The 13397-nt window shown below is 40.5% G+C and overlaps 1 protein-coding gene across 8 annotated transcripts in view; it reads left to right on the top strand.

Moving 5' to 3' along the window:
• Grip1 (glutamate receptor interacting protein 1) overlaps positions 1-13397 on the top strand; it is a 586206-nt gene that overhangs the window by 448268 nt on the left and 124541 nt on the right. For all 8 annotated transcript variants that reach the window (XM_040754819.1, XM_040754816.1, XM_040754813.1 and 5 more), the window contains 4 exons: positions 1043-1178; positions 2423-2568; positions 8999-9082; positions 12472-12547. In XM_040754819.1, coding sequence (XP_040610753.1) covers positions 1043-1178; positions 2423-2568; positions 8999-9082; positions 12472-12547 — 442 coding nt within the window. The remainder of the gene's footprint in view (positions 1-1042; positions 1179-2422; positions 2569-8998; positions 9083-12471; positions 12548-13397) is intronic.

The raw sequence follows: 13397 nt of genomic DNA, 5'->3' as shown, positions 1-13397 counted from the left end.
TTAAAACTAGCTCTTAGGAACAGACTTAAAATATTTATAAATGAAGGGGTAATTGACTATTACTAGCTTTTAAGGTGCCCAGATAAATGGATTTATATTCCAAAGAAAAAATAAATTAAAAGAACTGGGTTTTTCTTGATTTTTGAGATTCAACCAGGAACCTGGGAAAGACCTGGCACCTAGTTTCCTTATAGAAACACACCTACATGTCTTCACCCCTCTAATACAGAGTTTATCACAGTAGCTTCCCCATAACAAATGTTAACTGTTTCTCCTCTCCCCTTTCCCCTCCCTCATTGAAAATAGATTCTTCACTCATACAATACCTCCCAACTGAAAAGAAGTATATTCTTAAAGCTACCCTACCCTCTACCCTGACTTCCTGAATAGTGTGTAGATTTTATCCCCACAAAATCTGTGAGCTTTAAAACTTGTGTTCCCCCAATAGTGGAAGTTTGAGGCAGTTATCCCAAAGTCCTGTAGACCAATGCTGCCCCTCTGTGTGGTGACTTACTCTCCATGAAATGGTAGAAACTGTCACCTGGTCCTTTGATTTTTTTTTAAAGATGAAATAGTGTTGGTAATATTTCTCGAACATGTAGAGAACACTCGTCGGACAGTTGGCTTCCTAAGCTGAGATGTCTGTGTAACAGCGAGTGAGCCACCATGTTTTACCCATTTGTATGATTATTTAAAACTCTGTTCCTCTTAACAGACAACATTGTGTTGTGTTTTGAGTTATAATAGAAAACAGAAACTGCGGGGAGCATGCCGTCATTGGTGCCTAAGCAGATTGAGACTGTTGATTGTGAAACCAGAGTGGAGGAGCCCACCGGTGCCGGGTTAACCATTTCTCCTAGAATGCCTTTCTTGGTGCCATCCTCACAGTCAACTTCATGAGACACTGCAATCATCGTGCAGACAGAGGTCTTTTCTCATGACAGAAAATGTAGGGGGAATGCAGGGAATGGAGTCACTTAGCCAACAGCCAGCATTGTTGGATCTTCTCCCATTTAACAGGCTGAATGCTTCTCTTTTGCAGAGGAATTCAAGGGCTCTGCCGTGGTGGAGCTGATGAAGAAGGAAGGTACCACGCTCGGCCTGACCGTGTCAGGAGGAATTGACAAAGACGGCAAGCCGAGAGTGTCCAACCTACGGCAAGGAGGGATTGCTGCCAGGTAACTGCTTCATGGGGAAACAGACAAAAGGGAACAAGGGCATAATTAATTTAAAAAATAGAGTTTACCAGAAAAGGTCACTGATAGATAAATGACAGCTGTCTCTGCCAGGCAGCGCCTCCGCTCAGAAGCACAGCGAGCATCCTTCAGAAACAGCTCCCCGGCTCTGCCAGAAGCTTGTCCAGGCTGTCCTGAAACCAGTGGGGACTTTTATGTCAACTCAGGACCAGCCCAGTTCTCACAGGTTCAGTTTTGACAGGACTGCTTAAGGTCTGACTGTGCCTCTGGGTAGCACATGGGCCAGAGTGGGAAAGTGACATTCAGATCTACTAAATTTGGAGCAGATGACCCGGAAGACACAAAATATCAAGTGAGGAAGAAAGGGAGGCATAGCTCCGGGTCTCCAGGGCAAGTATTTCCTCTTCTACCAAGGAGGCTTTTCTTTCTCACCAGGACATAAGAGGTTTCCTAGAGAAGGCACAGAGCAGGAAGCTCTCTTTGTCCGTCCGTGTGTCCAGTGACAGCAACTTTGACTTTGGCCACTGGTCTCACTGCCTGCTCTTGGCTTGGAAGTTTGTCTAGTAGCTAAAGCCCAGAGCAGTGGGGGTGCTGTGGCCATGAGGGATGGTGGGAATGACCCTAAAACTCACGTTGTTTTTCTGCAAATTCTTCTTCCTCGGTATTCTTTTTATTAGTCCTGATCAGTTACAGACAACTTTTATTCTTTGAAAAGCAAACAATAAGAAACAAAGTATGTTGACTATCTCCTTGGTTCTGACTCTGACCCCCACCCCCAATAAAGACATTACAAAGATCTGAAATGTCCAAAAGGCAGGAAACTAAAATAAGAGGGAAGAAGGAGGCAAGATTTGAAGCATCTAGGGTCAGGAATAGGGAGCAAGCAACTGATGTTTTCAAGTTTTTGTTTTGTTTCATGATGTTTCAAAACTAAAAGAGGCAAAAGGTTTGGGGACCAATTAGAGCCACACCAAAGACAGATGTGGTAGGCACCACTGTGTTGCATCCTGTAACAGGCAGATGCCAGAGTATAGCAGAGGCAGGCTGAGTAGGCTAGCTCAATGGCATCCCACCCATGCTCAGCTATTCATCTTTTTTTAGCGTCCAGTCACAGCCTCGGAAGCCGGGTGTTTGTTATGTTGACCTGTTAAGCTAGATGAGGGAACCTAAAAATGAAGAGTGGCCTGTGGGAAGAATGTGTCCATTGTAGTGACATTGTTTTGCAGAAGTGACCAGCTGGATGTGGGTGACTACATCAAAGCAGTGAATGGAATCAACCTGGCCAAATTCCGCCACGACGAGATCATCAGCTTGCTGAAAAATGTTGGGGAAAGAGTGGTCCTGGAAGTCGAGTATGAGCTGCCACCAGTCTGTAAGTAAAACAACCCTGGATGGATGACTGCCTGGAACAGCTTCCTTCCACTGCTGGTGTCTCCTTTTCTCTTTGCCATCAATGTCTCTACAGCAGTGGGAGAGCAGTTGCTTCATATTCCAAAGTGACTTGAAATGGGAGACAACACATCTCCTCAGAAAGAACTGAAAACCCACAGTTAGCAGTGAAATCATCTAGGAGCTATGTTCCATTAAAGTGATCTCTGAACATTTTTGCCACTTAAGCTAGTTCAATAAACAGGTAACGCATTTTTTTAAAGAACCATGCCTTAAGTACTATCCAAATATTGTTCTTACATTTAGGAAAAGCATGTCTACATTTTTCATATTGACTCTTCAGTGGGCAAGCTCATGAAAAAACAAAAGATAATATCATAGCTATTACTAAGTTATGATGATGGTAATGAATGCAGCAAACAGATTTTAAGAACTTATTAAATCTGGCTTCACTTTTACCTGCTTTGTGTCTTTGAGAGGGTTACTTAAGCTTTATGTATCAGTTTCCCCATCTGCAAAATGGCAATCACTGCTTGGCCTGAGTAGTGACTGAGTCAGCATTTGTAAAATCACTGAGAATATTGCCTGACACAAGTTTTTAATAAATAATAGATCAACCAATCGAAGCTACAAGACAGACATGTGTAATCGTTCTTTTCATCCTTCAAAGTTACAAGGCAAAGCTTTCTCCAGTTAGTAGGCTACAAAGTATTTGAACCCTGCCTGTCTGCCTCCAAAGGCCATTTGCTCACTCTCATGAGGTGTGGCTCTGCTGTGTGTTATGGCTGCCTTGTGTTGAAGGTATGCTGTTCCAGTTCCCCATCTCCTCTGATGAGCTGTCACCACAGAGATGACCCTAGACAGCTCTGAAGATTGTTATGAATAGTTGGTGACAATCCGTGTTCAACATTGAATTGCTGAGTATTTACTGTGCTCTGGCCATGACTGCATTCTAGGAACATCAGTGGAGATTACACTCTACAAGGGTAAGGCAGTATTTATCAAAAAAACCACAATAACCATGTTGTAGCCTAAGGAGTGGGGAAAATATATCAGAAGTAATTGGGGGTGGGGTAGGATTGGGATAAGAACACAGTGTTAAATGGGGGAGTTGGGAACAGGAATTGAGAAAATGACACAGATCCAGAACTTGAAGGCAGTGAGGGAAACAGCTGTATGAATTTCTGAAGGAAAAGCTCCACAGAGAAGAAATAGTCAGCAATAAGAGCAAAAGGCGAGACAATACCGGTGGTTGTTCTAGAAGCCTTGAGGCCAGCATGAGGAGACTAGAATAAGCAGGAAGAGAATTAAGAGACCAGGTCAGAAATGTAAGATGGGGTGTTCCCATGGGTCACTGGGAAGACTTTTTACTGTATTTTGAGTGACTCTGGAAGCCTCATTTCAAACAGATACAAAACATGATCTCACAGTTCCCGAGGCTTCTGGCAGCTGTAGACAGAGGCAATGGTTTCCTGAGACAAAGGTAGGAAAACGTGTTGGGAGAATACCGCAGTGACCCATGTGAGAAGTGATGGTTAGGAAGGTGGAATGCAGTCTGCTTCTGTGTGTTTTGACTGAGGAGTCAACAGGGTTTCCTAATGACTGTGAGGCAGGGTGTGCAGAAATAGAGTCGGGGCCGTGCCAAGGGTTTGAGCCTGAGCAACTGGAATGCTATAGTTATCATTAATGGGGCTGGGCATAATTGCAGGGAGAACTGACCTGTTGGGGGAAGACTGAATACATATGAGATGTGAGCTTGCCATGTACAAAGAAATATCAAGGAATGAGCCAGCAATGTGGGCAAGTGATTTCAATGTAAATTGAAACTGTGGGTGATAATAGAGGTGTTTGAGACTCAGACCAGAATAAAGCACCAGGGCTCTGTTAAATTCGCTGAGTCTTGGGATGCCCACCTGTAAATGGCTACAGTCATTGCTGAATGTACTCTGTAGGAATTCAACAGTGTGATCACATACTTAGTCCATTGCTACATACTTGGCAAATATTAGCCATTATTACCATTACCATTATAAGGGCACCATGGTTTCTTTAACTTTATGAAAGTCTATTTGCCTTTAAATCATTATCTCAAAGTGTTGCCAGAGGTTAAAAAAACCAGCTCTATGGAGACGTGTCTCTCATTTATTCCTTTGCCTTCCACTGGGTGTGTGTATCAGTAAAACACATTCCCTTCCTAAAAGAACTCCATATAGCTCACAAGGTCAGGCCCAGAATGGGAATTTGTCTGGTAGCATGGATGATTCAGAGCTGTGAACTTGGGGAGAATGGGAAGGGATGGTACAGACAGAAGAGGAAGAGGACCGCCCTGAGCAGAGGGTCCAGTAAGGAAGTAAGAGTGGTCTGCTGAGGCTGCACAGGATGGGGTTGTCATAGCACAGAGAACAGGCAAAGATACCCAGGTTAGGGATGCAGCCAGAGAGGCAGCAAGAATCAAATGATGAGGCCCCACGGGAGATGTGGGTGTTGAAAAATCCTTAAGGGCTTTTAAAACTGTATTGTCAGACCAGTGTGTTTCAAGTTACTATTTTAGAAACTAAATGGAAAATAGATCCTCAGACCTTTTGATCAGAGGCTGTTACTATTTTCCTGGAGAGGAGATATCCTTGACCATTACAGCATCTACAGAGTTAAAGAGGAGAAGATTGGTATCCGACATGTTTAGGAGTTAAATCTGCTGAGACCGGTACCTAAATAGATTTGACTTCCCCATGCAATAAAACTGACAGGAAGAGAGAAAATATGCTTTTAAACACCAAAGTACTTTTTGTGATAGAATTCAGAAGAAAGAGGTCTATCCTCCAAGGATAATCTCTACCTATTTCTCTTATGTTCGGGAAATTAATAATACCTAGGAGTTCAGGAAGGGAGAGGGCTTTAACAAGCCTCGCCTGTTCTTAGCTTGGAGCACTGGAACTAAACAGGCCATCGCAGCTACCTGAGGCCTGTCCAAGCTAGTGTCTCTCTATCCCCCTGCTCACCTCCACCTCTGCCCGATACCAAGAACTACCAACCCAGATCATAGCTGTCTGAGTCTCAGCCTACTCAAGGGCTCAGAAAAAGCCAGGATGTCTGTCTGAGATCTGAGAGATTGAAATAAAAAATTGAAGTATGACCTTGGGCAATTCATTCATCTTTCCTAAGGTTCAGTTTCTTTATGGAAATGAAGTACTTGATCTAACTGTGTTCCATACTTCACTGGAAAATTATCTACTGCTTTCAGAACTACTTGGGGAAAACTGTATCCTAGGTATTTATGCATCAAACATTGATCCCAAAAGAACACTCTCTGTTCGTGTAACCCCAGTGGAATTTTGAAATGCTAAGGAATTCTCATCCATTTCCAATTGACACTTAACATTTTATCACCAGCTTAAATAATGAGAAAGAATGTGGTTTGGGGACAATCTATTTACTTAAATAGTGTTTCCATTTAAACCTTGGAGTCACAGATTTTTCCCTGTTTAATAATTAAAAAGAGGAACCTGTCAGGTCTTTTTATCTCCCTTTAAATCAACAGCTGAGTGAGACTATCTCTCCAAAAAAAGGAGTCTTTTCTTCACTCAAATAGGTGGGTGAATGCATGTCACTGTGTGGCCATCTCTGTTCTGACCCTGTGGGTCATCATGGTGGGAGTGATGAAGGAGGAGGAGCATCTGAAGAATTCCTCCATGCTGTCCATTCTGGGATGGAGTCTATAGGAGCACTGCTCTTTAGCGCCCTCCTTTTGGCAGAGGGAAAGAAGGCAGGTTCACCCACTGGAGCCTCACAGGGGCAAAGCAGGACGCATGAGCAAGGCAACATGATGAAGTGAGAAACAGCTCAACTCCTGTTCTGTAAGAGTCCAGGAGGATGGAGGAGGGATGAGTATTTGACTAGGAGCAGTCTCATCTACTGTAGTAAAACAGGTTTCCAGAAACATGCATGTATTCACAAACAGAAACAGGGAAACACAGTACAACTAAAATACCGAGGCGACCTTACCTAGCTCTTTGATCCTTTGGCTAAGCCTCTTCATTGCATCTCTTTAGAATAATGAGTAACATTTACATGCTCAACACAAGGATACCAATACTGGGTGTGGAAACAAAATCAGCCAGGGCCAAGAGTGTAAGTAGAAGCTATAAAGATCCAATATGTTTTTTAACTGTATTAAAACATTGCCAACAATAACAGCTATCATCTTAAATGGTGAAGAGTAGCATGCATACAATCTGAAGCTGTGGGGAATCCCAAAGTCTTCATACAGACTAAATTTGACTATAAGAATTTTGTGACTAGCTATAGAGCGCTAAAACAAAATTAAAATTCCAGTGCTGCACATTCCCAGAACAGACATCCAGCCAACAAGCACAGGTGGCTCAGAGCTGGAATTTGGTTGTGTATAATTGAAAGATGATTTAATGATTAAATAAAATAATATTTGCAAACCACTTTGCTGAGTTCTGGGCACACAGTAGATGTCCATCAGGTATTTCTCGCCATGTCTTTGCCTTCCTAACACCAATAAAATGAAAATATAGTGTTCAGAACTAGTTTCTTGGAGTGGCTTTGTTGAGTCATGGAGATAAGTAATCATTTAGTTCAAGGCCAATTTTGTTCTTCATTTAATTAAAACTATCCTTCATTTCTTTCATTTGTTTGTATTTAGTTGATTAGAGTAAACTGAAATTCCCCTGATAGCCAGGAAATGACATTCAATTAAATCAGCCATATAGCCAAACATTTGTTCAGCTGTGCATTTATGCTGTTTGTCAGCATATCCAGGTTTTTCCTATACTTTATGTCCCATCCTGGTAGTTGGCAGATCAACTTTATGTACCAGTCTGACTCTGAGTTTTATCATTGTTCTTACAGGGCGCCTTTGAGGGTTTAGAGTTTCTGTTCGTTAAAAATAACTACAATTAATGCTTAACTTAAACCAGTAGCTAGTTGTACAGATGTAGAGAAGAGTAATTTTCAATGGTTCTCTACGCAGAAGCTCGTTGACTTTGGATAGACTTACATCTTGAGAAACCCAACTGGAGTTGAAGCCCTTATGAAGTTTTAATACTTTAAATAACCCTACCAACCAAAAGTCTCAACCTGACCCACCTGAAATGTTCTCATGCCACTAAATTAGCCTATTTTTGGTAAAGCATCACAGGCTTATATTTTAATCAAGTGCCAAATAGCTCATGTCATTTGTTAAATACTACACAGAGAGCTCAAACAAAGTATACTGTGAGTACATTCCACACCACAGAAAGCCAACATGTTGTAACTCAAGCATCGATAGGTTTTGTATTGATACTTTTTATTGACACATGTTAATCTCTAGTAACAATATAAAATGTGTAGACATCATTATGTTTTTTGACATAGCATCTCACTATGTAGCCCAGACTGTCCTTTAAATCAGTCTGTAGCCCAGGGTAGCCTTGATCTTGCAATTCTCCTGCCTCAGCCTCCTAAGTGCTGTGACTACAAGTATGCTCCTCCATCCCCAGCTTCCCCTATACAATGTTTTAAAGAATTAGAAGCTATCTCTACTTTTAAACAGCACATAAGTCTTCTTTGTCCACCAAGAAAATCATTCCTATACTCGTCATGTTAAAATACTAATTTGTGCATTTTTTTTCATGTAGCAATAGTCTATCATACAATCAGAATTGCTCACTGGTCCCCAAAAGCAGTTTCACAGAATATTTTAGTGACTATACCCTTACATGACAGATACTTGCATGTATGGTATAATGTAATTAGAGACTGCAACTCGGCAGTACAATTTCATTTTGCGAAATGAGAGCAATAAAAGGCAAACAATAGAACGCGGTGGTAATAGGCAAATTTAAGCAGATCTTTGTTTTCTGTGTCGTCACATTTTGAATGTATTTAGGATTTCTTTAGCTATCCATGTTTGATTTGGGCCGCTGGCATCTTAGTCAAACAGCTGTCTGTTTGTCAGAACATCTATTTGCTTCGGCAATCTACTGATTGTAATCTGAGAATGAGTTTTCTTCATATTCCAGCTTCAAAACTAAAGATGAATGCAGATATTATTTCATAATCTTTGCATTAGTCATATTGCTTTTGTATTTCTCAAAGGGAAATGTTTCTCTTTATTTAAGGTTGCCTTGCTTGCTATGTAGAGTTCAAGCAATATAAATATCATTCCCTATCTAGGATATGTCTCTCCACAAAGAAGGAACTAGCTATGACTTTGTTTCTACCTGGAACAATATGGGTCTCTGTGTGTCATTACAATTTTTTTTTGCTCAGACTTCATTGGTACTATTAAATTATTTGCAACAGAACTTGCAAGCCTACTGTGTCACATTGAAAAAGTTATAATAGAAATGTTATTATGACCATAACCTTAAACTTATGCTTTCTCATCTTGTTCCCATATACAGCTGTACAAGGACCGAGTGTTATGTTTCGAACAGTGGAGGTCACTTTGCACAAAGAAGGCAACACCTTCGGTTTTGTAATACGAGGTAGGTGATAGTTAACAACTGTGAACCTTCAGATGCTCCTAGAGAATTTATCATTGAGATACTAGAAGGCATCCTTAAAAACTGATCTTTCCATAGGGTAAAGTTATCATTAAGCAAATAAGACAATGAAAAAGAATCAAACAAATGCCAAATTCAATTTTGTTTTAGCTCAGTATACATCATGAGTAGCTACGTTTAGTAGTATGATCAGATCCCAATGACCATAATGACTTAACACCTTCCATTCTCCCTTTGTTCTTCTGTCTGGTGTGTATTACTGAATCAAAAATATTGGTAGATATGGCTTAAGGATTAAGGATTACAATCAATATATTGTTGACGCAAATAGATGTTATGACACACAGAAAGCTGTTTGACTAAGATGCCAGCGGCCCAAATGAAACATGGATAGCTAAAGAAATCCTAAATACATTCAAAATGTGGGAAACAAAGATCTGCTTAATCCAGGGATTAAGCATGTGGATTAAAGTACTTTCTTTTGAAATGCATTTTATTATTGCAGCTTTCTAAAAATGGACCAAAGATAATCTAATCATTGAGGTACCCATGAGTATAAGCCCAATCTATCTCATTACGGGGTAACATTGATACTAAAGAGTTCAAGTGACTCCATTAATTCTGAACTATGACTCCGGGTTTTTATGACTTCGTTTTTCTTATTAGGGATTTCACCCCTGAAAGACTATTGCAACATTAGCAGTTCTTAATCCATAGTGTGATAACGAGATCCAATAATTATGTATGAATCAGGAAATTTTAACACTACAAATCTGGGGAACATTTTTGTTGTTGTTGTTGTTACCTATAACAATGTACTTTACAAGAGTAAGACTTCTGTCCAAGTGATTGATAAAATATTAGCTAACATTAACAAACATCTTAGTAAATATATAGGCATCAAACACTAAAACAGTTTTGTTCACTTGGACAAGCTTTTCTTTACAGCTGAGCTCTGGATGCTTTATTCTAATCTGGACCAGTCATTTAGCAAACCAGTCAATCAATGAAATATTTACTAAGCATACATCTACATGTTATCATAAGTGCTGTGGTGTCTTAAGACAGTGACCCTACCTCAAAGAATTAAGGTCAATGAATTTAAGACACAAGTTGATAACTTCCACTGAGTAAAATAGAGGATAAAATAGGAGTGTATTATATGGTTTGGCTCAGTGGTTATGACAGTTTTCTGGTCATAAAACATCTCTGGCCAAACCCCATTTTTAAGAATCACAATAGGTTCCAAGGCTAGGTTACTAACCAAAACCATTTGTAAATTTAGTACAAAAATAATTAGACAGATTAGTGAAAACTCTCTCTAGAGGGTATTTAGGCTGAAGGATGGTGTCTGCAGATCTCCTTTCCTTTAAAAATCATAAGGGGGAATGCTTTTAAAACACATGCAAAAATTTCTAATTATTGAATAACTGTAGCCAAGATTACTTCTGCTGGACATATTTGTCAGTAGTTACTATAAGATTAATTGATAATAAATCAAATTGCTAATGAAAGACCTGAGCCAATAACAGTTTATATTATAAAATAAAGTGAATAGATGCAACCACATTCCACATGTAATATTACTAAAATGTCCTTTAAACAATTTTCAGGGATTTCAAAAGTTTATGTGTGTATATTCACAGGAGATCACTGGAGGCTGAAACATATGCCTGATATTCATGTGTGGTCTTTCCTGTGATACTGGCATTTGCTTTGTTTTCTGGGACTGACTACTGAACCTGGGGTCTCATTCATGCTGAGCTCCTCTACCATGAGCTCCATGTCCAGCCCATGTACTAACACTTTTTTAAAGCATCTCCAATGATGCTAATGTGTGTCATTATAAACAGTGACCATCGGAGTCGCCTATTTTACTTTGAAAGTTCAAACTCTTAGAACCGAAGCATCTTATTCAGTGCATTATTTTAATAATGATAAAATGTCAGCTATCTTAGAAATCAATGAACATGCATTCAGCATTTTATGTTTAAATTTGGATCTGAGAGCGTTATGGGAAGGGTGTTTGCTGGTTTCAGCCTGCATCCTTTTCTAAATCAGTTCCATCATAGAAGAACAAATGTACCTTTTAGGAATACCTTGCAAAAGCAAATGCTACTTAATCTTTCTCTTGGGCTGGATTCCTTTCATTTACCTCCCCTTGTGCCAAGTTTGGGAAATGACAGTCTACTACACCACACACTCACTAAAGAAAAGCTGATTGTGGCCTTCATGTTATTCTACACTGGCAAACTAGAGACTGCTCATGTGATTACCCAGGGAAACAATGGATAAGAAACTCAAGACAAAGGAAGAATAGAAAAACAGGGAATGTTAAGCCTTAAATAGAGGCATCCAGGAAGGCTAGAGCTGCCATTTTCAGCTTTGGGGAAACTTGTTTGCAGAAGTGTGTGTGTGTGTGTGTGTGTGTGTGTGTGTGTGTGTGTGTGTGTGTGTGTGTGTGTGTGCTCCATTTTAGAACAAAGACCAATGGATGACTTGAAAGGTATCAGCTGACTCTCAGGAAAAAGGTTGTGAACTCTATCCTGTCCAGATGCGGGGTAGTCTGGACTGTGATGAGTGGTCCATTATTGGTAGCCACAAGCACATGCTGGGAGCACAGATGAAGGAACTTGTACCAACTGGTGCTGGATTAAAAAGAAAGTTTCCCCTGGATTATCTTCCATCTGAAGCTCTACTTTGTAGCTCTACAAACTCCTCTAGAGATGCTTTCCTGTTTACAATCAGTGTGACAAGCTCTGCCAAGTCTTCCCTTATGTTTTGAATACTTTATTTTGATAGTGTCCACTTAAGCCACTTAGTTTTGTTCTAGACAGGATCATATTATATAACCCAGGCAAGCCTGGAATGCCCTACATATCCCACAGACCAGGCTGACTTCACAGTCATGAGGATTTCTCCTGCAACAATGACTACCATGCCTTCCTTCCTTCCTTCCTTCCTTCCTCTCTTTCTTTTTTTTGCCACTCAGCTCTCTTGAGTTTTTTTTCTTTTATATATGGTTGAAGATATGTTTCTTCATCTGTCCTATAGCCTACATTTCTCAGCATGAGGTTTGCATATCTGTGCATTGTTTATGCCTGGAAGGTGTTCTCTTTGGACCAGTAGTTTTAATTAGTGAACCCCTTGCCATTCCCATTGTCAAATGTCTTCTATCATTCTGAGAGGTAGAGAGGTAGTGACTTCAGAAACACTCTGCCTAAACTGAATAAGCAGAGGTCAAGTTGCACATTCTCCTCCACATACCCACAAATGTACTGCAACACCTCTGCTGGCACTTCATTTAGTAATTCTTTTTAAAGGCAGCAATGAGAACATTTTAAATATGCTTCCTCTTTTTTTCCTGCTAGGGGGAGCACATGATGACAGGAATAAGTCTCGTCCAGTTGTGATAACCTGTGTTCGGCCTGGAGGGCCTGCTGACAGGTAAATTCTATCTTTCTTTATCATTATCCAAAGTAGACTGACTACAGCTGAGAACTCTGGAAGAACAAATGATTAATTGTAACAGCTAGATGACACATATATATGGGAGAATGTGAAAGCTCCAAGGATTTGAGCTGTGGGAACAGAGAGAATAAGGTTTTCCCTCCACATTCTTCCTTTGCTTTCTCTCTGGCAAGTACTTGATTGACAACTCACTTCCCTCCATGGTAGATACGGACAACTCTGGCGGCCTTTCAGGTTTGCTTTAAGAAAGGGGTGTTCTGGGTGGCCTGACTCACCATAAGCGGGTTCTTCCGAGGCAGAGAGTTGGCCTGTGTCCTTCTGCATTGGGAAGAGGGGACAGTACTGTAACTCTGAAGATCATCAGCATCCCTGTGCAGCAGCATCAACTCACGGTGATGAACTGTTATGTCAGAGAGGAGTGACGTTTACTCAGATGGAAGACGTCAATCTCTAGAGATTTCTCCTCCTTGAGAATTTGATGAGAACTTGCATATGTGAAGAGAAAGTGCTCTTAGATGTTTTCTCCTAAGCCTTTCTGGGTCCCAAATAAACTCACAATCTAGGCGTCTCTGGAGATGCTCGTGTCTGTGTTGTTTTCTGACGGCAAACGAGATCTCCAGAATAGCAGAGGAACACAACCCCTTCCATAGTTATTGCTAAAGGGTAGGAAGCAGACACTAATTGCTTCTGCCTATCCTTTTAGAATCAAGATCGATTTTAAAACCTTTTGGAGAACAAGTCACCACAACAATTACTATTTATGAAGCACTCTCTATATTCCAGAAAGAACACTACTTGCTTGATGAACCCTGTATTATTTTAGTCT

This window comes from Mesocricetus auratus, unplaced genomic scaffold (assembly GCF_017639785.1).
Source record: "Mesocricetus auratus isolate SY011 unplaced genomic scaffold, BCM_Maur_2.0 Super-Scaffold_100011, whole genome shotgun sequence".
Classification (NCBI taxonomy): Eukaryota; Metazoa; Chordata; class Mammalia; order Rodentia; family Cricetidae; genus Mesocricetus; species Mesocricetus auratus.
Note: the sequence above shows the minus strand (reverse complement) of the source record. Positions and strands in the feature narration are given on the sequence as shown.